At 44.0% G+C, this 27671-nt stretch overlaps 1 protein-coding gene across 1 annotated transcript in view; it reads left to right on the forward strand.

Moving 5' to 3' along the window:
* pic (DNA damage-binding protein pic) overlaps window positions 1-27671 on the forward strand; it is a 58766-nt gene that overhangs the window by 18266 nt on the left and 12829 nt on the right. Inside the window, exons 8-19 of the mRNA XM_050183497.2 lie at window positions 1173-1281; window positions 2805-2983; window positions 6603-6766; window positions 7953-8083; window positions 8870-9054; window positions 10421-10516; window positions 15171-15299; window positions 15509-15621; window positions 16212-16376; window positions 21556-21821; window positions 23064-23173; window positions 27165-27334. Of these exons, the coding sequence (XP_050039454.1) occupies window positions 1173-1281; window positions 2805-2983; window positions 6603-6766; window positions 7953-8083; window positions 8870-9054; window positions 10421-10516; window positions 15171-15299; window positions 15509-15621; window positions 16212-16376; window positions 21556-21821; window positions 23064-23173; window positions 27165-27334 (1817 nt within the window). The remainder of the gene's footprint in view (window positions 1-1172; window positions 1282-2804; window positions 2984-6602; window positions 6767-7952; window positions 8084-8869; window positions 9055-10420; window positions 10517-15170; window positions 15300-15508; window positions 15622-16211; window positions 16377-21555; window positions 21822-23063; window positions 23174-27164; window positions 27335-27671) is intronic.

Raw genomic sequence — 27671 nt, forward strand, 5'->3', positions numbered from 1 at the left:
TAGAAAGCCACAAGTAGCTCTGCCATGTTTTTGACGCCACACAAACTCATATGCCAAAAGAGAAATAGAACAAGACACCATTCAGTCACCGTTCTACATTGGTTCTGTGGGTTTGGTGGCTGTGCTGCTTCCGCATCTTTTCTTTTTTTCTTTTTTTTACTTTGCCTGCTTCATGCAAAGACCATGAGTCCTTGAACATTAACTTTTCAATGTTTGTAAATTACATGGGTGCAAACATCCCGGTCAAAATGTTTCGATTCTTGGATAGATGCAGCTGCTTTATGTACATGGTTTGCACATGTGCAGTCTTTAAAAAATGTTGTTCAGGTTAGGGTGCGGTACCACTTATGGTGCACATATTCAATACTCTTGTGACTTTCACTATGAGCAGCCTGTGGTGTATATCACAAGCTCTTGAAGAAAACCTAGTGGTGGCTGCACTGGTAGTTTCGAAATGGCAGGTAAAAGAAACCAGCAAGGTGCCATTTTGTAAGAGCTACAATGCCACATGTCACTTTTTAGGTGACATTTGCAGCTAGATGTGGGAAAGTGCCGAGAACAAGAGTTAAGATGCCGAAAATCTCATTTTCAGACAGAGCGGTGTCAAATCTTACTGCTGACGCCAGCTTGAGTTTCGAAGGGCGAGTTCACATATAACGAACTACTGATACAATTACCACTTCTCGCAGAACCATCAAGTTGATTATAAACGGGTTTGACTGTTTTTGAATGTGACCTGAATGTTGCCGCAGCATCTAAATGCTACTGTGACAAGAAACCTGGTCTCTAAGTGCAGCCCCTGTTTGGACTTCTTCTCTCAGTGCTGAAGTGTCCCCCTTTTTGTCGCGTATTAGAATATTTTATTCTTTAATTGCTCTTTTGTGTGATGGTCAATCCACGTGCAAGTAGGGTGAAGGAAAAGCACGATGTGTTCACAGCACAATTTGGAACATGGTTTCGAACAGTTCCGAACGGCGCTGTCTCTGCACATCTGTTTCTTTCTACGTCCTTGTTCAGTCGTGCTTACACATTCTATCATGAACATGCTGCAATGCACACATTCAGGCCGACAATTATAGAAATACAACTTGAGTTATATTATTGCAGATGCGTTACTTTCTGGTGGCTCGAAAATGGTCTCATGCCACTGACTTTCTTGTTTCTTTTCTTAGGGTTCTCATGCTGAGCGGCGAAGAAGTGGAAGAGACGGAGCTGGCTGGGTTCGACACGTCCCAACAGACTTTCTTCTGTGGCAATGTTCGCAACAAGCAGCTTATTCAGGTCTGTCTGTCTGTCTCTTCCTTGTGGCGTCATCCAGAACTGAATACGACATGCTGCATGCAGACTGCCTTATTAAAACTCATTGCTTGTCTGGCAAGAATCTCATCTAATGTTTTTCAGTGATAGCCAACAGACTGAGCACTAGACATGATATTTTTACACGAATGTGATCACCTGTACCAAAATAAATGTATGCATGTGGCAACCCTTTAATCAGTACATTGTAGCACTATGGTGACAAAATCAAGATCCTCGGATCCCTTTATTCTTGCTCATTGTACAGCAAGGGCCTCAACATTAGTAGCCTTGATGCTATGAGGTAGCATATGAGGGTTTCCTGTCCATTTGGTATGCGTTGAAAAGGGTGTACCACATCTGCCGTTATAGCTATGAGGGGGTGCTAGCCAACATTCCGAGGGCTAATCTTGTGCGCATAGAAAAATACCCATGAAAGTGGATGGCTGCCACAGCAGTGTAATTAAATAAAGCACTGCATTTGTGATGTGGAAGGTATAGACCCAACTCCCACCTGCAGCAAGATATCTTTTTGTTCTCTTTCATTTCCTGTTCACTTAGTGTTTCTAGATTTAAATTAAAGCATAAGAATGAATTTCTCAATGTGTTCCCTGGCTTCATTGTCTGTTATCTTTGTATGGTTATACAGTAGAGCCCTATTGATATGTCTTTAAAGGAACCGTGATAAAAAAATGTAGCAGCCTGGAAAACGTAACCGTGAGGAAAGGTGCAAATCACCACAGCACAACGTCAGAAACAGTCCCAGCGGCTGCCAGTACAGTTATTAGATGTCTCAGTGGTCGTACTGTGGCCAGGAATAGCATGTGCGCACGTGTATACTAGAGGGACACATACGGTGTTCCGTGACAGTGGCCCCTACCGCAGTGTGTAGTGTGCACCTCACTGCATAACGCGGTTCTACTGCATCGAAGCTGACTAAAGAGAACCAGTAATTGTCAGATGCAAATAAGACCTTTGCAGGCCCCAAATTAAATGTAGCCCTGTACTTGGCAGAATTGGCCCAGTGTGCATGGTTTTCAGTAGGCTTTAATCGATTCGCACTTTTTCAGATGCTTTGCCAGCTGCTCCGTGCATGCTTTCTCCCAATGTTTGCGCAGCACCTGGCTTGTGCAACTTTGTTCGTATTTTGCAAACTTCGCTCACTTGTTGCAAAGAATCATTTGCTTGTTGCAACATGTGAGTGGCAATTTCTCTCTGCACAGTTATATTTACGCGGCGGCCACTTTCAAATGCAACGTATGAAGCAGGAACATTACAGAATGGCGCTGTATCAAATGAGAGCATAATACACACTAGGAGCCAATTGGATTTAGGTCGAGACCATGGAAACACGTAGCAGCCGGGAGAATGCAACAACGAGGGACATATGAATGGGGTTCACTGTAACTAACAAAAAGCCAGGCCCCTTTGATTTTCTTATTCCTGTCACTCATGGTGATACTGACAATGCAAGCAATATAGTTATTGTGGTTGCTGCAATGGTGCAGGTCACTGCAGCGGCTGTACGTCTTGTGGACAGCCAGACCAAGCAGCTGCTGAATGAGTGGAAGCCACCAGGCGGACGTAACATTAGTGTCGTGACGTGCAACCAGAGCCAAATAGTGTGCGCCGTTCGGAAGGAAGTCTTCTGCTTGGAAATTGGCGATGGTGTCCTGAATCAGATCAGGTATTCAATGTTGCCTGTATCTTTGGAGAGAGAAAGCCCAGCTCACATAGTGGGGTGGGAGGGAGGGATCGATATTGGGATCAGCTCAGATTTCTTTTTTCAAGCAATGCTGAAATGTTCTTTGTAGGTGACCACTGAGCTGAATTGAATTAAAACTACAGGATTTTGGAGCTGTATTCTACTGACTTGTAGAACTTTTAAAAGGAATTTTTTCTGGGGCCTTTTTGTTTGTTACAAAAGTTGCTAAACATAGGTTAAAAAGGTTGAATCAGAGTTTAGATCTCTGTAATACCCCCCGCAGTGGCTTAGCAGCTGCAGTGTTGGGCAGCTAAGCGCGAGGTCGTGGGATCAAATTCCAGCCACCACGGCCACATTTTAATGGAGGTGAAATGCAAAAATGCCGCCCGTGTCCCCTTGCATTGGGGGCACGTTGAAAATCCTCTAGTGGTCAAAATTAATCCAGAGCCCCCACTACGGTGTGCCTCATAATCAAGTCATGGTTTTGGTACTATGTAAAACCCCAGAATTCAGATCTCTGTAATGCAAGTCTACGAAAAAAGGTATAATTCTGTAAGCTTTACCTGTTATATCACCTAAAGAAAATATGGTGAACGCATTAGATTACGGCTTACATGAAGTTATTACAATATTTAGAGAAGTTATGCAAAAGTTCTGCTCACAGATGGTTGTATAGCTCAGAGTTGTGTATAATCAATTTTGCCTGCTTTAGATGTCCCAATAGATGCATTTTAAAGAATTGTGATCTCAGTTTTTGTTGCAGAATTAGAAGTCTAAACTTTATGCTTGATATTTTAAAAGATCTGATTTTTAGGAAGTCTTGTAAAAGAATTGATCACCCAAGTTAAAGCTTGTCCCTGCAATTGGCATATTTAAACTTTTTTTTAAAGCAACAAATGTCGCCACATTGACTGAGCAAGACGATTTCTTCATCATCGCTTATATAAATGGGAGCACCTGAAGTAAAACTTTTTTTAAGACACCTCACTGGCGGCAGTGAAAGCATTAATACGTAGTAGTTGCTGGAAAGGTTTCCTTACGGCCTACTGCTAGGCTTACTGCCTCCTGTGCAAAATGGTTAACCTAGGTGTCAATGGCTTCTTCTTTAGATGTACACAAAAGGGCAAGTCAACTACTATATCCTAGGATGGGTAGCTGGGCTAGTTGGTATTTCATCATTGGGGGAACTAGAGCACTGGGACGATGAAACACAAAGAAAGAAAATGCATTAAGTGCTTCTATATGCCTTCCTCCTTGGTGTTTCATCGACCTGCGCTCTAGTTTTTCTGTGATACATGACTCCCTTAATGAATTTGTGTCTTCTGGGGCTGCATGCATCTTTCACTGTAACTAAACTTTGTTGTAATGAGGTACTCTCTATTGAAGTAATATGTATTACTAAACTTAATATCTCATGAAACTTCTTGAACAAAATGTTTGGTTTCTCATATTAACAGAGTGCTAATCTCTTGTCAGAGGATATCACGTCAGTGTACTATATTCAATAACGTCCTGTCATTGGATATAACAAGCAATTTTTGTCCAAAACAAGAAGTGTCAGCCCACTTCACATCATGTAATGGTTCAATTTGAAACAGTGTCTCTTGATTATTGCTCTTCACTCATCGCGACAATCTAAAGCTTGCGAGCTGCCTGGAATGGTGTTAAGTCGCCTGCCTCCAGGACAATGTGCCATATTTTACTGCCAAAGTTTGTGGTGTATAAACCATACGCACTGCTTTTTCAAGAGCATGTAGGGCTGTTGGCAGATCATCACACTGTAGCTTGTTTCATTTGATCAGCATTCTGTGAGGGTTATTCACGTGGGTTACTTCTCCAGGGGATCAGGGAAAGGGTTTTTGAGACATTGCACGTAGCAAGGTCACGCACAGAGACTGCAGCTAATCACCCCCGAGCTGTGGGAATCGTTCGTAGTCCTTAAATGTGTGGCACTCTTAAAGGGTTTATGGGTTTCTGATGAAGGTGTGGCGTCATTGTACATTCTGCAGGGGAGAGGGAGAGCTATCACCTTGTGTGACCAGCTCAATGAATTTCCCCCATGAAAAAAAAAAAATAATAATAATAAATGACTTACTTGTGGGGACGTCATTCACAATAAAATTATGCATGGTATATCCAGGTCTTATGTAGTTCAGGGTGACGGAAAGCGTGAACTTGCACATTTGACATTCGAGCTTCCAACTTCGGTATCACTTCAGTGCACTTGAAAACACCAAGGCTTGTCTTGACGTAGCAGTTGCTGCTCAGAAGGCAATGCTTCACTTCAGGATGAAAATTTCATTGTGCGTGCTATTTTCTTGGGCATCCTTTGCACTGCTGTATTGTTTCTGGTTGACCGGCTGTGAATGCTGGATGCGTGGTACTAAATGATGTATGCTTGGTTGAGGTTGTGTGTGGTTGTGATGGAACACTGGCCGAAATGAGGTAACTGCACCACTATTTCGACTTAGTCGTTGACAAGGTTTCACGGTGCTCCTCTCTGTGTTAGTTTGTTCCATGACAATGTGACCTACAGGTACGAGTGTGATGGATAATCACATGCTGCTGAAACTGAATTAGGGCAAACAGCTTGAACCAAGCATCCTGGTGGTGGGTTTGCGGGGATGGTTGTCGCTAATAGGATGAAATTAAGAATATCCTGGGGGCAGCACTGACTCATTGAATGCCAGCAGCAGATCCACTGGCAGTGTGTATGCGGTGAAATGTTGCTAGAAATGCCCATTTCAAAAGCATTTAATCTTTTAAAGCTAAGAGTGCCCTCAGGTAGAAAGCAGAAGGCTGCATTGGTGGTAGGACCATCTACTATGTACCGTGATAAAGTAATATGTATGTGTTTTATTTCTTCCCGGCTTCACCACATGCTGTGCCACACAAAGGGTGAGGTCACAAAACATATTGCATTTCACTATGCTTCCTGGGTGAGTGTGATCAAAAGTATGGCGGAATCCTGTCTGGTCAGGTAAAAGCGTGTTGAGCAGAAAATTGCACCACTGACCAAGTAATAAAGTAGTAATTGGCAGGTCTAACAAGAACACACCTTAGACGGGACAAAAGAACATAGACATGAGATTGGCACCAATCTTGTGTCTACCTTCTTTTGTTACGTGTAAGGTGTGTGTTTTTCATACCTGCAGATGTGAACCGCCAGTATTCTGGCAGCACATTTGAGAAAAAGTATGCAATGTTTCGAGTTTCCTGTGGAACCATTATCTACAATCTATCCGTTTAGTATCAAAGACGGTGACAAGGGTTCCATAGGCAACTCGAAATATCAAGACATCCTTTTTTGACTTAGTTAGTGGCCCAATTTTCTGCTCAACTTCCTGCATGTGTGTATCATAACATGGTTCAAGCTACATGGCGTGCATGAGTTTCACTCATTAGCCCTCTTCGATTTGTCTTCCCGGACTGTCCAGGACTGCCCGAGATGCTGGGTACACAGTGTTCATTGGCTGAAAGCATTGCCTCTAGCAGTCCAGGACTGTCAGGGATGGAAAATTGAAGAGGCCCATTCTATATGCCACAGTGTGCCAGTAGAGGACAGAATTTGTAAAGTGGAGAATCTGTCCATTTGCCGCAGTAACGCAGAGCTGGAAAATGAGGTTGCCTGCCTGGACATTACACCCCTTACGGAAGGGGCTGAAAAGTCAACATTATGTGCGGTGGGCCTCTGGACGGACATCTCCATTCGCATCCTCAGTCTGCCCTCTCTTCAGCAACTTCAGAAGGAGAACATTGGAGGCGGTGAGGGGATGCTCAGTAGTTCCTTTGCTCACTCTCTGTTCCTGTTTTGCCATGTGAACTGCAAATGGGGGGAAGTGTTTGTCAATTTTTTCTGGCTCATTGCAGGGATACTAGTGCTATTTGATCTGAGTTACAGATGCTGCTTTTAGCAGCATGGAGAGCTTGCATGAAACTACGACACATTTGTATTCAGACCACTTAGTCAGTGACAGTATAGAAGCGTGAGTGTGTGTAACCAATTCCATCATGAAAGTGTTATATGGAGGAACAGAAGTGCTAAATGATTTGAAATTGTGCTCTAATAAAGAAAGATCTACTGTAACTTTAGACATTGCTGAAATTTTACCCATTGTCCAGATCATCACAGCTATGCCATTTGTGTTTGTATTGACAGAGCTTTTTTACCTCGCTCTAGCACAAAAGAGTGTTTGTTTGTGGGCTGGTGTTTCGGCATTGCCCACATGTGATAGCAGTTAGCACAGGAAGATTGCCACAGCAATAACCAAATGTGAGAAACATCTACATGGAAAATGTTTTGTTAATATGGGCTTTGATATATAGTACTTGGTTTCTGCACATAAAAAAAATGAAAGTTCATTATTTATTTTAAGAGAAAGCAGCAGGTGTGTGTATGTGTTATGCGCAATTCGCGTTCTTTGAACAACCATATGGGCAGGCAGTTGCCTAACATGGACACTCACCATGGCAGCCATATTTGACTTCCACAGGTCTGATGTCAGCCTTGTTCACTGTTCATATTTAGTGAAATTATAGTTGCGAAGTGCATTGTGTTATTAGAAAGTTTTCAGGACAGAAATCTCTGCACTACATTTGGGAGCACGCATATAAAGAAAGCATGATTTTTTGCACCTGACACCTTCTTTTTTTGCTTGCTTGCTGTTACTGAAGTATGTCTCTGGGTCTTTCCTAAAATCACTGTGCAATTGAAAAAGTAAAATGTGTACATGTTTATAGCAATTGTGCTTTGTTGTCACGTTTTTTCTATCGGGTGAGGAATGATAAAGCTACATGAACGGTATCACAGTGTACAACTTTACATGGGAATGTACACTTGATTGTGATTGCTATTTGTGATTTACCTCGGGATCACATCGAAGTGAGCCACAATATGATTTCGGCGCTACTTTCATAATTCCTATTTTTGGTCTAATCTGTGGCTGCGCAGAGATAATCCCAAGGTCGATACTGATCACAACATTTGAAGGCATTCACTATCTCCTGTGTGCCCTTGGAGATGGCTCTTTATTCTACTTCCTACTTGACGCCACAAAGGGTGCCCTTACGGACAGGAAAAAGGTGAGCAAAGGTTATTTCTTTTGAAGATGTCGCTAAAGCTCGTGCAAAGTTCACAGCAGCTTGTAACAACACCTGAGTGTGTGGTCTTTGCATGACCCACAACTGCAAGTAAAATTCAAGGAAAGACCATAACCTAAAAATCTGTATTGGCAGTTGTCCAGACCTCCTTGTCGTAGCACATCACTTAATTTGCATTAATAATTGCTGAATGACACTACAAATGTCAAGTGAGTGTTGTTATTAGCAATCATTGGGTTTACACAAGTAAGAATTTCTTCAGGTTGCAGTGCAGCAGGGTTTACTTGAAAGCATGCTATAAGTCCACCATCTTCAGAAAGAAATTTGCGTTCTTTTAGCTGCTTAGGGCTCACAACTAGAAAATTGGCAGAACATTAGTTCAGAGTATTTTTTTTACCTATTGCACACTGTTCGTTGGACATGTTTGCGATTCCCTAAGGTACAGAAAAAAGATACTTAGTAGTCTGCCAAGGACTGTCAGCATCTTCCGGAGCATTCATAGGTGGTAATGATCTGGCAGGCTGCCTTGTTAGAATAGTAAGGAAGTTTTCCTGGCCCCTGCACCTTTCCACAAAAGCACACCCATGTTGGCCACAATGCAGGCTGTGAGCACTGTTTGGCTGATGACATGTTTACCGCACTAGTATGTGGCACTGCCATGGCACTTGTTATTACTGCCATGGCACATCATTATGTTTCATTAATGCAGTTTCCTGCAAGCAACATGCTAGTCGATGTTCTTTACGGTCATGCTGTTGCCGCGTGCAGGTTACCCTGGGCACACAGCCGACAGTGTTGAAGACGTTCAAGTCGCTCTCAACAAGCAATGTGTTTGCCTGCTCTGACCGACCCACAGTAATTTATTCGAGCAATCACAAGCTGGTGTTTTCCAATGTGAATCTCAAGGAGGTCAATCACATGTGCCCTCTCAACTCTGAGGGTTATCCCGACAGGTGACTGGTGTTTACTGGCTTTGATTTTGTTCTGCTTTGGCTTTGTGTTTCATGCTTTTGGCTATGATCTGGGCCCTCTGCTTATGGTATTTGGAAAAGCTTGCTTGTGGGGCTTATTTCAGTATAGCAGAATATGAAGACTATGTCAGTTGGTGCTTCTGAATAGGCACCTAAGTGATGTCTCAAGGTGAACTAAGCTGGTCAAGCGTTCAGTCTGTGACTTGAATTTCTTGTGGAAGCAATGACTGTTAAAATGTCGACGAATGCTATCAACCAGTTCAAGCAAAGCCCGATTGTTACATGTTGCAATTAGCAGCCCCTTGATATGCGTTAAGAGCACGTAATATTCTTAGGCTGACATTCAGAGCCTTGTAGTAATTCTTGCTGCCAACAGATGATACAGTCTGTTCATTATATTGCATATTGTTCATATAGCAGACCTGCCACATCCAGTACAAAAATGTGCTAGACGCATGCACAAATATGACTGCTATTGTTAGCTCACAGAACCATGTGCGTCTATCATCTGACATTTTTCCAAGCATCTGCAAAAGCACTTCATGTGAAACATATGCACCATAAAGCCTTTATGTAGTACACTACTGATCTGACATGCAGTATGACTGGGCGTATTGCTTGTTAGATTTCAAGCCTAGTACAGCATTCCTCATTTGTGTTCCATTACATCAATTGTCGCTTATTACCTCACCGATTTCTTTGATTAAAGGTGCAGGTAAAAGATAGGGAGCCATGCCTGCAATATTACATTCTGAAAGTGAAAATCCTGTTGTGGTGTGACAATTGGTGGCCTCCTCGAAAGCCACAGCCTGTGATTGTAGACAGAATGTAATATTGCAGGATGGGCAGGTTGTCAATTGATAATGTTGAGGCCAAACCACTCTTAGCTATTGTGCAATTGTTGTGCAGGAAAGATGAGACTCGGCAGAATGTTTGAGTGATCCCAAGAGAGGCATTGGTGCATTGCAAACATCACTTTCAGCATGTACATAAACAGGGACCAAAGGAACGACAAAGACAAGCGCTGACTTCCAACTGATTTTTATTTTGAGTAACATGCATATATACCGAGACACCAAGACAAAAGTGCCCCCCCCCCCTTCCCAAAGCATAAAACCGACATGAGTATGCATTAAAAATTCAAAGAAACCATGACCACCATCTTAAGATGAATGAGAGCGCAGACCCCCCCCTAAAGAAAAACAAGTTCTTTATCTGTTAATGCAATTGACGGCTTACTAACCGGGTCACCTTCAGCAATTGCTTAAGGCAATCTACAAATTGTTGTGGCCTTTGTAGCCTTATCCTGTTTTATAGTTTCTTGACCTGGTGCTGCTTTCATCCACAGCCTTGCCCTTGCCAATGACAACACCCTCCTCATTGGTACCATTGATGAGATTCAGAAGCTCCACATTCGAACTGTGCCTCTTGGGGAGCTGCCAAGGCAAGTTGCACCCTCCTTTTTGCATCTCATTTTTTCAGTTTATTTTCATTTTATTTTATGTTTTTTACTGGAGAAAATATCAGTCACTTCAAAACCTTTGGCATCTTGCCAGGGTTCTCTTTGTTGTGAAGCCACGGTGTTAAATTATGAACATGGGACCAAATACTGTTGGCAGTCTTGCATGAAGCATTAGCAGTAATAGCAAGGTTTAGTATTGCACTCGACCTCCTTGAATTGTGTTCTATTAAAATGCAGGAGTGACATTTCACACTATGCAACACATAAGGTTATTGCTACTGCACAGCAGAAACACTGGCCTGGGATCTATCAGGCATCTCACAATGCTGGTCTGGCGAGTGCTGCCAAAGGCGTGGCACACGGCATCATGCATCACTGGTGCACGAAATGAGACCAGTGAAAAGCGATTCATGTTTGCCAGCAACCAATGAAACTATTAGATAACTTAGCTTGATGTTTACTGTTTGTTCCACTTGGACCAGCTGCTCAGCACAACGCTCATGCCAGCAGTGGAAGGCAGAACACTGCCCTGGCTCTGCTCTTGAGCTGATTGAAGGAACTGTCACATTGTGTCCACTTGGATTCGTCATTTTTGCTGCTAAACAGACTGTGTGTGGCTTGCATATCTGAAAACTTAATGTGCCTATCGAATGAGGCACCAGCCTTCTCGCATCCACAGAAGATTGTGTGACCTCTTCAATACCAAGACAACATCACGGTAGTGGCTCCGATTGAGTGACCGCGCCTCAAGTGTCCATATCATTTGCAGTTGGTGGTAGGGCTCTATTCTAACGACTAAAAAGTGCTGCCGCGCACCCCCCCCCCCCTCCCCCCCACCATGATAGTTTTATGAATTACCAAATCTTCAGGTTGGCAGGTATGCTGTTGTCAGTTTTTTAAGTCAGCTTCGCCACAGTTGGGCCCTGTTATGCGGCGAAGCACACATACTATTGCAGTGAAGCATATTTGTCGTGCAGTGAAGCATATCAAACGTAAGAAGGGCACACTTTCACAGGGCCCCTGCTGGTGCTTACGGCTACCCAACTCTATCAGCTCAAGTACTCACACTGTGTATCTGGACAACACCAGTCGCCAGGTGGAAACCTCTGTGTCTGCTGTAATCTAGCTATGTGCTCAAAAACACGATTTCCAAACTTTAAATTTTACCACTTAGCAAGCATGGCTATGTTTTTAGATCCTCATTCTAAAGTAGTTGAATACTACCAGGATGCTTCAATGCAAAACTAGATTAAAAACCTTGCTTTAAAATAAGCAAAGAAAATCTCAACACCAGGGAACGCAGATATGTCCTCAACAACAAAAGCTACTGAAAAAGGCTCCTTCCTCATTAGCACTTTTGAAAGACTCAGATAAGCTTATCAACCAGCAGCGATTTTCACTTGCTTGTGGCAGCAATTTTCACTACCCCAAGCACATGTTGAAGGATATGTGTGTGATGGAATTCTGGGCTAAAAAGAAAATCCATGTGAGTGGTGGTGTAAGTAAGGATAGTTCCCACTGTTGTTTCGGCTTGCGAAGAGATACCTGCCGATATCGAACGCCAGTGTGTCCATTGAGCAGCTGTTTTCGGTGTCAGGAGGAATTGCACCATGCAGGAGGGTGTTGCTGCTTCCCGAACCATGTCAAGCAACTATCCTTCCTTCATGACAGCATTAAATAATTGCATTTAAGATATACTGTCAAACAAAAGTGGTATACTAGAGAATTTTTGTTGACCGCAAAGCATAACTTTTTCTGTATATAGGCGAACCCGGCTATATCGAACTCGGAAAAAAACGCCTTTCAGTTCGATGTAGGGCATAATTTGATATAACCCTGCTAAATAATTGGACGTCATAAAAGCACATACCATTTATAAAATCACTTTATTAATGAAACTAAGCTTAGTTTCGCATCGAATAGTTCCATATTTTCTCCTACTTGGGCAATTTTACTGCCTGCGATGCATGCACTTCTCCACATTATCTAAAGAGTCGGAGCAGTTGAGGCGACAACCTTCCACATTTGCACAGAAGCACCGGAGTAGTGTGAGTGCACCAATCACCTTGGAGGACGTGGGCAAAGGACCGTCATTGCTTTCCTCATTGTGCTCGCTTTCACTTGTGCTCGGTACGATGTCGGCAATGTAGTCTTTGTTTTCGGGCTCTCGCGTGGTCCCGACACCATCATCTGCACTCACAAACTCTTCGGCCATTGATTTGTCAATGGCTTCCGGAAATTCTAACAGGTTCCTCCAAACTTCGGCAGCACCAGCAACGACTTCATAATACTCATCAGAATTTATGGTCACCACTGGGCACGCGGAAGCCGGCACGTCTGAAGCAAGTTCAGATGAATCACTTGTACACGGCTGTACCTGGTCTTAAGTTTGTCCGCTTTAGCCCTAATCTCCCCCTTATCATCCGACTTCGCACCATGTTCGACCCGATTTATGATTTCGAGCTTCACGGTGAAAGGCAAATTCTGCCGCTTCATCACTGTAGGAAAAGGCCTACAAGGCGCAAACACAAGGAACCAGAAAAGCAGCAAGACAACTCGCACTTGCGCCATCTTGCACAACAAGGGCATAAGAGCCTCTGATTGGCTGTCAGAGAAAGCGCAGCGAACGGGCCAGGATAATTTCTTGCGGGGGGGGGGGGGGGGGGGAGTCGGCGGCTCGCCTGTCATGGTGCGATCACGATAGGAAGTGCGGTTGGATAGGATGGAGCCATGCCGCCGGGTTTCCCCACCGCCGTGAGGGAAAGCGAACTTGGAGGGGCACTTTTGCACTGCTAGACGTTCGATATATCTGGAGTCGCTACTATATTTGTTTGATGTAAGTGTAAGTTTTGCTATATATACTCATTGTAACTATACCATGTTCAGAAATTGTTCAATATACAGAATAATTCGATGTAAGTTGGTTCATTATAGTTCGGTTCGACTGTACTTTATTTACTGTGCAGTAAACCTTAATTTTTTCTTACCTGCAGTTGGTGAAAGAAATTGCATTTTTTATAAAATGGTAACATCTGTATCGAAAAAAATATTTGATAAATATTTGACGGGAATCGCACTTAAAGTTTATTATTTGAGTTCACTTCTGAATTGAAAATTTTATACTTGCACATCCCTACTTAAATTTCATTTTTGATGCATGCCAACTGATGTGATAGTGGCAGTCTCATTATTATTGGTCAGGCATTAGACCACCACTCCTGTGTATTCTGTCAGTGATAACCTTGAAACCAGGGTGTGGAACTAAACCGTAACCAAATATCATACCCGAAACACAGAGTTGGGCAGAACCGATCCTGAACAGGTATTTTTGGATCGTGCCTTAACCCAAACAGAACCGAAGCTGAACCAAACAAAATAATAATGGTTATTAGTTCGACATGAAACGATTCAAGTGTATAAGACGGCAACAGGTACTCAATAGTTGCACTATTCTTCAAATAGTACCAGCTTTTTCGATCAGTGCACACTACTGGCATATTGCTGCGACTCAGGAGTTACGGTGTGTGCAACAATGGGGGTAGACGATGGGTACATGCTGGTAACAATGGCCACCTCGCAAGAGATGCTTGCACCTCTGCAGCCGTGCCACTTGGGCTCCACCGCCACAAAGTTGTCTCAGGGGCTCCACTAAATCAACATTTCTGATAACTCTCCCAATTAAGTCATTAGCCTAACCTGTTACTGAAACTAGATAAACGCGGAGAGCGGAAGAGACAATGTCCTTGATATCGAAGATTTCTATTGGATGACTTGTTGTAATCTTAACACTGCAGTTGCTAATGAATGTCGTCACCTTCTCAGTGAGTGGTAACCACAGCTGTAAACAACACGTGAAATCTTCCTTTGTTACGTGCCATGGTTCAATGCATGTTTGGTGCTTAGCCATGCAGAGTACATTTCTCTGTGGTAGAATTAATTCATGGGGCACAATGTGCGTGCTTTCGACTTTTTTGTCCACCCTTAGCTAGCACTTGACTACGTGCCATGCCCAGATGCATAAAAAATATTGAGTATGGCTCAGCACAAACCAGTCTTCATTGCTCAGAAGCACCGACGTCCTCACCTACTTGTAAAAAAGCAGCAAACTGAGTAAAATTTCCAATGCTGGTTTCTTTATTTGTTACAGACTAGAAGTTTGAAGTTCTAATTTATGAAATGCAATATGAATTAATGTGGTCTTCAACACCATAGATCACATGCCTCAGTTCACTCGTCACCAGTCCTGTAGTCAAAACCTGAAGCGGCACTAAAATTAAGACTCTTCTGCTGTCAAAATAAGGAGTGTTGAAGCAAAGCAGACCTTATGCTGATGCAGGGATTCTTGCGAACTCTGTCTTTAGTATGCACATACGCCATGAGGACAAGTTGATAGTACTATCCGGCAATAACCATGGGGCAGGATAAAATGGACTGCGCCAAACCAGTTTACGAACTAGTTCAATGTTGCAAACAGTTATAAATTGTTATTTCTCCTAACAGGAACTGAATGGGAACGAAATTGGAGTGCGTTGAACCTGAATTAACCCAATATTTGTTTCTGTTCGACACCCTGCTTGAAACTATGTTTAGTTAGCACTTCCTGTGTCACTGATGGTACTGATGCTTTTGTGCACAGGAGGATTGCTTACCAGGAAGCAACGCAGACGTTCGGGATTATCACCATCCGCAACGACATCTTAGGGAGTAGTGGCCTAACACCTGTGAGGCCCAGTGCAAGCACACAGGCACAGAATGTTACCTACAGGTCCGTTCCTCTTTTCAAGGTGTCAGTTATGATTGGGTTGACAAAAGTTTTATTCAGTCCTTTTTCTGTGTCCAATTTTAGGTTAGTCCTTTTTCTTGTGTGTATGTGCGTGTATGTGCACTTTTGCAAATCCTGTTTGCTGTTCCCTCTTACACTTTTTGCTAGCTTGAAATGAATAGAGATCGCATACTTCTTGCATACTGGTGCAGCTCCAACATGAGCTCTGTGTTCAAGCCTGGGGCAGTGAGTACTGCTAACGACCAGCTTGGCCAAGAAGTTGAAGTTCACAATCTCCTCATCATTGACCAGCACACCTTCGAAGGTACGTGGTTTCATATGTACAGGGTTTTTCGTTTTTCTTTTGTTGTCTACCTTCGAAAAAACTGACATTGAAAGAAGCAGCCCTTCTGTTACCAGAGTGCAGGATTTTGTGTGAACTTACCAGCTTGAAAAGGCATCTCTCACTATTTTTTACATCATATTTCAGTTATAATTCACAAAGTATTTCTCTGCCACATGGCAAGCTAAAGCACTAGGCAACTGATGATGAGAGCCAATCCCTGCACAGTTTCAACTGCAAATGCTTCCTAGTGTGAAGATCAGCTTGAAATCAGAGGTGCACCAATGTGTATATGTAGCTGCAGAGCAAAACAGCCCACACCACTATCTCAATGTATGACAGTGCAGCTTTGTCTGCGTTGATGCAGCCAGCACAGTGCTAAACGATCTGCCTGCTCTGCACCGTGCTCATCACCGGGAGTGTGTAGTACTAATGGCACGATAGGCAACTCTTTACTGCAATGTGTGCTTATCCAGGCATGTATATCTTTAAAATTTGACAGTGGGCTATAAAATTTGCGCAGAAATTTAAGTGTGTGCCTATAACTTAAGTAACTCATGCTTTTATTGCAGTGTTACATGCCCACCAGTTCATGCAGACTGAGTATGCGATGAGCATCGTGTCGACTCGACTGGGGAATGACCCCAACACCTACTACATAGTTGGAACGGCAAATGTGCTGCCTGACGAGTCGGACCCTAAGCAGGGTCGCATAATAGTCTTCCACTGGGTGGATGGTAAGTCGTACTTGTGTATGGATGCTTTGCCAGAGGTATTGTTTGTGCACATGCGTGTATGCTTTGATTTCTTTTTCTTCTTTGATTTCTTTAAATGCCTATTATCAGCACTGGTCTGAAGTTCCTCTCATCGTAATCGCCCTTCCTTAAAGTCATATAAACTAAGAACTTTGAGCTTCAAATAATGTCTTTATGTGCTTATTATTAGTGTTCTGTTGATTGACAAGCACAATGCGTCTGCTCCTGTATTTTTCTGCAGTTAAGGTAGAGCATAGCTAAGCAGATAATTCTAGTAAACGCATCGTCAAACTTACTGTGGTGAAATTTATGAATGCTCATTCAAAGTCTCTTACGAAAATGATGCAACTCTCAAGACAACAATAGTAGTTGTAGCCAGGGAAGGCATTTTGAAAGAGTTTTTATCGTTAGGTGACATAAATAGTGGGGCTTAGTTATAGTACTAAAAATAGAACTAAGAAAAGGTGTAGAAATAATTGCCAGCTGCCAGAGAGAGCCATAACCAAAATCTGTGTTCCATGTGGCGCTCTACCGTTTGATCTTTGCTGGTAGTACAGTTAAACCTCGATACAATGAAGTCGGCAAAAATCTGCAATTTGCTTCGTTATATCGAAATTTCATTGTATTGAAATTCGACTTTTTATGCAAATAAGTACAGTCGCCGACCTATTTTTCTGACACGAAAAGGGACTGCACAATTTTCTGAGTTACGTATCAAGCCATCAAAAAAAAAAAAAAATTAATGAGAAAACTGTTTTGATAAATTTGAAAGTCGGTGATGAATGATACAATTTCATGCCACGTACACGACGATATCTTCACACTGCTGTACGAATTAAGTGAAGCCAGCCATGCTTTCGCATGCCCCGCGGCTGATAGCGTCACTCACACTGGGATCACGCTATCATGAAAAGCTCTGGTAGCGGGTAGCGAATGCTTCGTCTACCTCTCTCTCCAACGGGTCAGCGAAACTTGAGGTTACTCATTCTCCAATACTGAACGCACAGGAAAACAGCATACATGGTGCCACACCATCTCAGCACGCCCACTCTTTGCACACGTGGCAGATTAGTACCTCTAAAGCAGGGTGCGTGGCTGCACATGCGCTCAGTTGCACTTACAGCCTTGCTCAGCCACAGACGAGATGTGCGCCAGAAATCAAGGCACGTGCCAACTCACCCCCCAACTCCACCCCGGCCCCCACCCTCTCGCACGCGCTGGATTGAGTTACTGCGAGCTCGCTCGCTCCCCCCTCCCCCCTCGTCCTTGCTCGCGTGAGAAGGCGGCACTCCTGAAGTTGCCATCTTTCTCGTCTCATGCTTGCACACCTTCACTTGCACTTAAAGCACACAATGCGTGAGGTGCGATAGGATCTTATTGCACTTGGACTTTATACGGAACATGGTGCAGCTCCACTTCAGCTCATGCTCTTGTTGCACGGTGCACGATTTGATAGGCGCGCTTGCAAGCAGCAGCTTGTAGCTCATTCATTTGACCGCTTGCTCGAATTTGACCGTTGCGTCAGTTATGCGTATTCCAATGGGCAAAAACGTTTAGTTATTCGAATGCACAAGCATTTGTGACAGTTAATTCAAACATACCGCGCTCCGGCAATGCTTTCAGCAGCTTGCCATGCCAAATCATGTGCAGGCACCCCCACCAGCATTGTTCTGACCCCGCCATAGAGGAAAAGTTTAGGAGAGACCCCTCAACGCCATGCGCGACGCTCCGTATAAAGTACAACGGCAATAACATCGTTGCTGCATGCCCTACGCTGTATGTGCAAGTGAAAGCATGTGAGGGGAGCTGACGATTGGCGGCTCAATCTCGCCCGAAAGAGACTGAGTGGGGAGGAAGCACACCATCTTCCGTTGTGTGCGAGGCACCCAACGTTGTGAAGCGGCAGGGCAGGTGGCACTGTACTCCGGCTGCAAGTGCACATGTGGTGGCTGTGCGCATGCGGCCGTATATTGAGAGCGATCTGCTTTGGGGGTGCGTCGGTGGCTCGTGGCTTTGTGTGTGCTGCGTGTTCTCGGCACTCACTTTCCGTTGAAGCGATAGACAGCAGGAATGTCACTTCGCTCGCTACTGCTGCCGCGCATGCAAGTGTTTTGACAGCACATTTCTGCAGTCATTGAAGGAGATGTGTTCACGTTTACTTGTGCACGTGTGAAACCATGCTTGTTAATTTAGTTGGTGTACCTATGTTTACAAGTTTATACGCCCGATAAAAGCACTATCTTTGCTTCGTAAAGCTGTCCGCTAACTGGCTATCGCAATGGGTGCTTTGCCTTTTGAGCGAAACTACAACTTTTTTTTTACAATGACGACTCTAAACTGAGACGTCCCAATGGAAAGGTTGTCGGAGACAGTGCACCGCATCCAATTCTGCACAACAAGACAGACCCTTAATACAAGTTCGCGAAGGTGACACTCGGTACCTTATTCTCCTTATCTTTTGCACGCGGCGACGCCACAACAGAAGGGAGAACACCAACATGATTATGACCAGTGGCAAGAACTTCATCTTAAAAAGACATGATGTGTTAAGAACGCAGGACGAAGAGTGTAAATGCAGCACCGATCTGTCAGCAGACGAAGGAAAAAGTACGTGAGCACGCAGAGGGAAGCAGCGGCGGAGGCCCAGTCGGCCCTCGGCAACTCCGCCGTGGCAGTCCTAGGAGGCAGTAAGGGGGCTTAGGTGGCAGAGGTAATTAGCGCCGTCCATCAAGCTGGTAGGAAAGCAAATCCACTTCCCTCCCGCCCCTTCTTGTAGCTGCACACCCCTCGCCTTGCCTCTCAACTCCCTTGTAGCTCCCTCACCTTCGATGGTCTCACCTTCAATGGCCTCACCTTCGATGAGCTTAGCCTGCTCCCTGAAGTTTCGTTTTCTGCCGTTATCGGGAAGCAAGCATTGGCTGGTGCGGGCAGTTCTGTGGTCCTCGCTCGCTGTGTGCTTGCACGCCGTGACGACTTGCACCGTTCCTGAATCATGGTATGGTGCACAAGTACTTCAGCAACAATTCCTTTTAATCCAAACAAATTTTGTGGCCCCGTCAAGTTGGAATTATTGAAATTCGGCTGTATATTGAAATCGTATACAAACACACTTCGTCATACAGTGGACGACCGATAATTCTGGCTCCATGGGGAATGTAAATAGGTGCAACCAAGTCCGCTTGTATTTCTGCCAGTTTTGAGTTTCGCTGTACACCAATGCAAGGAGTGCAAAGGATTGAGTCAGATTCGCGTGTGGAAGGCTCCAGAGCACACGGCACATCGTCATCCGAGTCACTGTTTGATGGTGGGAGAACTTGCTCAATTATTTCGTCATCGATCAGTTTGGCACACGACAAAGCCATGCTGTCAACGTCTGCAAAGCCTTCAAACCTAATGGTGGCAGGAATCGGCACACCGCTTGTGTGCGAATATTGAATACTAGATTTTGAATCGAATATTGAATATCAGAAACGTTAGCACAAGCTCTTATATTACAAGTTTTGCGCAGAAAATATCTGAGGGCACCTAAGCACCTATTATGAGTTGTGAATGCGAAAGCATTAATGTCCTGAGTTGTGAACTCCTTGCGGGCAAGCGAACGCATTGAGATGCTTGGCACATGTTGAAGAACGCAGGTGAGAGCTTGTGTGGACAAGGAATGCGTGAATATCACAGGCATCCGAGAGCAAGAGTGAGGGCGACGTGGCATCGTAGCGATGCTCGTTCCCCTCATACAACACCTAGCGTACTAGTGCACCAGCAGGAGTTGCCTTTTGCCCACTCTGCTCCGTCGAGGCACCCTCGTGCTTTGGCAACGCAGCCAATGGGAACTTCGTCGAGGCATGCTCAATATGTGGCGTCGCAGCCAATGGGAATTTAGGCTGCTACTGATGCTGCACAGCAACTTTTTCGCTTAATGAGCCATCTGATGCTTTCACATCAAAACATGGGGCTGCACATGCTCAGGAGGCTACTTGCACTACATAACAAGAATCTTGCTAGCTATTAGTAATTTAGGTACCTAGGAATCTAGATGTATAGTATGCTCTACTCTTATTAAAGGTAACACCAAATTAGTATGCTAGGTCTGGTAACAACTCGGTTCACATACAAAGGTCTGGAAAATATTTTTTATCAATATGATGTCTGTCAAGCAGAATCAAGTACTGCTATCTGTCCGAATCTGAAGAACTAGCAAAGTTGTCCTAAATACCAGTGGGGTTTTCAGTTTAAGAGCGGGTCATACTATGCTTAATGTAAATCTTCTACTGCCTAGGAGGTTTTGCTTTCCAGTTTTCTTCCAGAAAAAAATTTGTTTCTTTATCTTTATGACAGGTGGTTTCTGTGGGTTATCGTCAGCTCGTTAAGGCAAATCTGCGTGACAGACAAAAATGGGCTATGCACATCACGTCACTTAGCACCACTTTGCGTGGTCATCGGTGCTCCATACATTGAACGCGGTTGGCGCTGACTGTAGAACTTTTAAATCGGGAGGCTCACAGCAAGTTAGTGGGACATCCTCCCCACACCCCATTTCTTTTCGTCCACAACTATCTGCCATCCATGTAAACAGGGTCTGCAGCTTTCGACTGTCATTGATAGGCAAACAGTGGTCTCTAAAGTCTATGGACAATGCTTGGAATGAGGGGTCCCTGAGCAGTGTTTCACAAAGATGGCGGCCATGAACATGGTCATCCCACATGCTCGCTTTTGTTGGCGAATGAGTTTGTTGGTTTTCGGAGAGTTCTGCAACCACTGTGAGTATATCTGCATTGATTTGGTATGAAACCTTAACTGTAGTTGCCTACACTCAATGATGCTGCTCCAATTTGGCCTAACTGGCTTGACAGTGTGGCCGCACTGTCTAACCAAGATTTAGGGTTGTACTCGATTCTAACGCACACACAATTGATGGACCCCTTTTATCGGAAATAAAGTGCGCGTTAGATTCGAGTAAATACGGTAATCAAGAAATAGAATGCTAGATATTTTATTTCTGAATCTAATTACTGGAGCGTTCGCTATTTGATTTTAAATTGAATATTCAAATATTCGCACACCCCTGTCTAAAAGTATTCGTGGAATATTTCTTTTGCTTTTTTGTATGCATTTGTACATATCTTTCAGGAATCTCTATGCTCATGCCTGTATAAATGTGCAGGCAAGCTGGAACAGGTAGCGGAGCAGGAGATCAAAGGAGCGCCTTACTCCATGCTAGAGTTCAACGGCAAGCTTCTGGCCTCTATCAACAGCACAGTGCGGCTGTTTGAATGGAATGCGGAGAGGGAGCTGCGGAATGAATGCAGCCACTTCAACAACATCCTGGCACTCTACTTGCGTGCCAAGGGGGACTTTGTGCTCGTCGGCGATCTCATGCGATCCATGTCCTTGCTGGCGTACAAGCCCCTGGAGGGAAGCTTCGAGGAGGTACGACGACTGCTGCTTTTTTGTGGTGCCTATGGTGCCATGGCTTGCACTGCGAGCTCTTCTGGCCCTAGTTCGTGTGGCTTTTTGCATGCGAGTGGAATCATAGTTCATTTTTAACACAGTGAATGCGTGCATGGGGTTAAGGGTTCGATTCCTGGCTTCATTTTCATGAAGAAAGGAGGCAAGAATGCTTGTGTACTTAGATTTAGGTGCATGTCAAAGAGCCCCAGGTGGTCAAGTTAATCTGAAGCCTCCAACTAAAGCATCCCTTATAACTATAATTATAATTTAGAAGGTGAGTGGGTACATTTGAATGCCGATACTTATTGCACACAGCCCTTGCTTACAGGCTTATAAGACTTGCATGCCTTTAAGACTACTGCTGGCTTTCTTTGCTTCTATGCATTTCAAAGGTCATCTGATTTTTGTAATATTTCTGCTTGTGATAACCTCTCTGCTGCAGTAGTGTCTGTAGCACTGTGTATAAGGAGCATTTCAAAGAAAATCATATCCTGCCTGTCCGTATGAAAAGGAATGCGTGTCACATGACTGAGCCACTTTTCTATCCTGTGAATGTAATACAGGCCTGCAGTCTGACTGTTATGATTCTTTTTATTTTAGATTCTTTTCACCCTTATTCTTTGGCTGGCATGACACCACGCCTTCCTTATCACCAGTATCGGCCACTCACTGCGATGAGTGACAAAAGATAAATAGAACCATTATAAAAGAATCCTTGCTTAATACAGCCCAGATATTTCAACTTCTTTCATAATGACACATCTTTTTGGTAGACATACATTTTAGAAGGTTTTCAGCTTATAATCTGCTTCTTCTTTGTAAAAGTGGAAGCTAGTGCCATGTCATTTTAATATTAGAAGATGCAAAGGGATTAATTAGAAGATCATTTTGAAATGAACATGTGTCATGTTGGAAAATATATATGTGCCCTGTTTTGCAATAACTTGGCTGTTTGGTGTTCCTTCTGTACTCTGAAGATGTTTACTGCAGTGTGCATTCCACATCAATAAGGACCTCAGGCTCCCACGCTGAGTGGCTGAACATTGTCGTGTACACAAGATTAGGATTTAGTTGCACTTAGTAATCGACAGAAACTGCAACGTGTCTGTCTTCTTTAAAATGTATTTTCACCCCTTATACATTAAAAATGGGAGGTATGAAATTCTTTGCCAAGGGTGAGCTGTAATAATATGTGTCTTAATGGACTAAACTAAATTCCAGATTGCAAGAGACTACCAGACCAACTGGATGACCTCTGTGGAGATCTTGGATGATGACACTTTCCTCGGGGCAGAATCTACGACAAATTTGTTTGTTTGCCAGAAGGACAGGTAGGATACGTGAATGTGAAATGGAGTTCAGTTTAGTGTCTATACGTAGTAGCTCAACCTATCATTTCATCATTGTCTATTTACAGTTATGGCTATTTTTCACGCTCCTTCTGTGTATCGAAAGGCATACTACTCTCTGCACGAAGGAAATGTCTTCTGCCTCATAAGCTGCTTTTGCTTCTGACTTAGGGAAGCTTACTATGTGTATATATATATATATATATATATATATATATATATATATATATATATATATATATACACACACACACACACACACACACACACACACACACACCGTAGATTGCAATGAAGTGACCTTATTTTATATTTGTGCTCGCTAAAGTGGAATTTTCATATTACTTTTGGGGCGGCTCTGTTTGCTGTGAAGCAAAGGTGCTAATTACTACTGAGGAACCTCGTTATGTACCTGGCAGGAACATGACATAAGTACGTACCAAACCGTAGCATGCACGAACTGGCAAATGCACATTTGCAACACCATAGTAATTGTCACCTAAAATATCCAATAAGAGATATCTTTTTCCAAAGCAGTGAAAAACAATTCTGCCTCTTTCACACAACTGTGCAACAGAGCATGGCCAGTGCCAAGTAGCATTTCAAAACTTTGAAAGACAGCGAAGTGCAGTGGCAGACCAGACAGTGTATCAACTTGTCAAGCTTTCCCCAATGTGAGTGTGCATGTTTGTATAACAATCTACTGAGTGAGATTTGGTACCGCTTCATCAAAACTTAATGTCTTGTAGGACCGGTCCTCCTGTGCGATTTATATGCCGCGTGTTAGTACAGTTAGACTTCGATATAACAAAATAGTTAAAACCGGCAATTTGCTTCGTTACATTGAAATTTCGTTGGATTGAAATTCAACCTGCTATGCAAATAAGTACAGTCGCTGATCAATTTTTCTTACACAGAAGGGGGCTGCAGAGTTTTCAGAATTACCTGGCAATCAATAAAGGGAAATTTGAATGAGAAAACAATTTATTTGGATGAATTTGGGTGTCAGCGACAAATGATATGGTTTCACACCACGTCGAGAATATTTTCATATCGGCAGTACGAATTAAGCAAAGTCAGCCACGCATCTGCGTGCACTTGGCCCCCGCGGCTGATAGCGTCACCTGAACTGAGACGACGCTATCATGATAAGCGCCAGCAGCGGGGAGCAAATGTTTCGTCTGCCTCTCGCTCTAATGAGTCACCGAAACTTGAGATTACGCAACTACTGAACTGCCACATACTGAACGCGCCGTAAGACAGCTTGCATGATGCCACGCTGTCTCGGCATGCCCACTGTTTGCACATGCGGCAGATTGCCTCTAAAGCAGGGTACACTGCGTATGCGCTCAATCGCACTTACAGCCATGCGCACACCATCCTTGTGCTGGGGTGCTTGCATGTTTGCCAGGATGTATGGATGTTTGCCGCCAGACAGCATTGCATTTTGTGGGAGTGTCTCTGCAGTGCGCTGTCCTTGTGCCCGCACCACTCCTGGTCGTGCACATTGTGCACTAGTGTGGCACATAGCTTGTTGAGTATACACGGTGACTGCATGCTGGTCTATTCTCTTCAAGTGGTGCACACTTGGACTCGTCCCGCCCAGAGGTAGCAGAGAACAGCGGTGTATATGGGTCATTGCCACAGTTCTCCCCATTGCTCTGTTTGGTGCTGACTGCATCGGGTTTACTGTCCACTGCTCCAGTTGACTGGTCAAGATTCCAAATTCTTTTTAGAGAGCAACTCTTAGGCGCCTGTTCCTGCATTGAGCATCGATGTAACTGAGTGAGTAAGCGCAATGAAGGATGAAAGAGCGAGCGCGGAGTGCAGCAGGGTTGAAAGACAGCGAGAGCAAAGAGAGCGCAAAGAGGACAGCAGAGCAGGAGGGCGCAGCACAAGAATGGGGAGGAAAGTGAGGAAGAGTATGGTGAAAGGGCGAGGAGGAAAGTGAAGTGCCGCACAATACATGATCCACGGCCGTGAGCAGGCATGCGGTGAGCGCCTCCACCACTGGCGTGGGATTATAAGCCACTGAGCATGGGCTATGTTGCTTGCGATGCCGCCACTAGAGAAGGCACTTCACGCGAGCCACGCTTTCTCTCGGAACAGTGAGCGACGCAACTGATGGGATTGTTTCGTGTCCCGCTGCTGCTAAACGAGCTGCCTGAGCAGAGGCTTAGGCACTGCTCTGCTGCTGCAGAGGCGCTGCTGCCGAGAAGACCCTGTCGTTCAAATCAAATTCTTTGGTGCCATATATTGTGAACTCTAAACCTAAGCAGCTGCGCTCAAAATTCGCATTAGGGAGTATCGTAATCGTCGGTGACTTTTTTTGCAATCCCAGGCATTTTTCTACCATGTGGACAAATGTTAGGAATAAAAGTGACCTAGAAGTTGAGAAAATCACACTTCTTTAGTGTGCTGCTGACAAAAATCGGGTAGGAAATCAGTCGTCGGGAGGTGTCATTGCACCGTGAAGCATGACTTTCCATCGACATAATGCTGCCATTTTGGAACCATCATGAAGAGGAGAGATCTGACCTTCGAACAGCCATGGCACCGTATTTTGCAGTGCAGAAATAGAGCAAATAAAGCAAAAGAAAATTTTAAAATATGTGTCAGGATTCGTTACTACTGCCATGCGGACACAGGAAGCGCTCCTATTGGCTGATGCAGATTTGAATCGCAGGCGCTTGTTCCGCGCACATTTTGAGAGCGGTGAGCTGTGCATTTTTTTGTCCTCATGAAGTTTTGTGATCACAGTAGGATTCATTGCTGGCTCGTGTTAGTTTCATTAAAGCGTCCAAAATGAAAAATACTTGAAGTTACAAAATATAATATGGCAGAATGGTTGTAATGGGAAAGAAAAGAGAAGCTTAGTCACTTGTGTACCTCGCTCAGAGTGCCAAAATAGGCACCTCCTAAATATTTCTTGGGAGAAACCTGGTCATTGCGCATTAAATGCGTGTTGTATGCTTTTCAGTGGTACTGCGCACTACACTACATAGTACACTCTTGAGCAGATAGGTGTAGATGGCTATCGTGATAGGTTTGGGGGGGCATTGACAGGTCAAATAGGTGCGCCTGTTGATGGCTATGTTGTTTGCTGAGGCCACCATGCTTCTATGCATTTCCAATACTAATCCGCACCGCACCCTAACCAAAGCCGGCATCATTGGTAGAAAATCTGTTTTATCTGTATTTTCCCAAGAACATTGAAGGGCTGGCTTTCCTGAAAGGTTTAGTTTTCTAGCAGTTGAGCGTGCCACATTTTGAGTCCTGAAAATGGAAATGAAAAATCTTAGGTAGTGGATTAAGTGCAGTTTTAAATGCAGCTTAGAGTATTTTCTGTAACTGATAATTGCTCAAAAGAAGCTTGAATTATATTCATGAAACAATGGCATTGTGTGGAAATGGAAAAATCGTCATCCAACCAAATTTCTTTCTCAAATGTTCCTCCACCTTGCTGATTTTTGCAGAACTGATTTGCTCCATATGTGGGCATCTGTTTGTGCATGCAAATTTGCATCAGTGCTACTGTTTAGTGTTTCTGCTGAACCAGAGCAGCCAAAGCTGCCCAGTAAAGAATGCTATCTATGCCACCAACCACTTTGTTCCTTTTCGAAATGGTTTAAAGGTAAATGTCATATAGACCACCTACACTGTGTCCACAATGGGCGCATTCTTTGCTTGCTAACAAGTATGCATTTAGAGTAGTGCTGTCACAGTGGCGCACCACTATTTCTCAGTCTCTGCGTGACGTGGGGGTTGTACAGTCAAACCTTGATGTGATGAAGTAAATCTAAAGTGTTTCTTACCAATATCAGCACGGAATGAATATGTTTATAATGGGTATCGGATATAACCAAGGTATATTTGTGTTAGGTGTTACTATGTCTAGGTTCGCCTGTATTGTGGATTTTTTGTATGCTGTTTGATGTCTGAGTATGCCCACCTCCACTGTGCATGTCATCAGTGCGGCCACAACTGATGAAGAGCGGCAGCACCTGCAAGAAGTAGGGCAGTTCCATCTTGGGGAGTTCGTCAACGTCTTCCGGCATGGTTCGCTGGTTATGCAGCATCCTGGTGAGACGTCCTCGCCCACACAAGGCTCCGTGCTTTTTGGCACCATCCATGGAGCTATTGGTGAGTCTACATTCCTTCACATTTTTCTGCCTGCCCATTTGCTCCTCTTCCTGTCATGTAATGTGATGTATTATGGCACACTGCTCTGCTATGAGAAGTAAAAGCCCGTAGTTGCAAGAGTTAAAGGATGGTCAAGTTTGAAGACTGAATTGAAGGTGCGAACACAGACTGGCTATCTTGCTAGTTGCAAAAATCTCTTTAAATCTGTGCTTAACCTTGTGTCTCAACATACGAGCCTGACAGATGTCAGTTCTGTCATTCCTTGCACTGCCTGAGCCTTTGCTCAGTGTGCTGCTCAGTGTCCCCTCCCACCCACCCCTGGCAAGGCCTCTGATGG

The sequence above is a fragment of the Dermacentor andersoni genome, chromosome 4 (genome assembly GCF_023375885.2).
Source record: "Dermacentor andersoni chromosome 4, qqDerAnde1_hic_scaffold, whole genome shotgun sequence".
NCBI classification, from domain to species: domain Eukaryota; kingdom Metazoa; phylum Arthropoda; class Arachnida; order Ixodida; family Ixodidae; genus Dermacentor; species Dermacentor andersoni.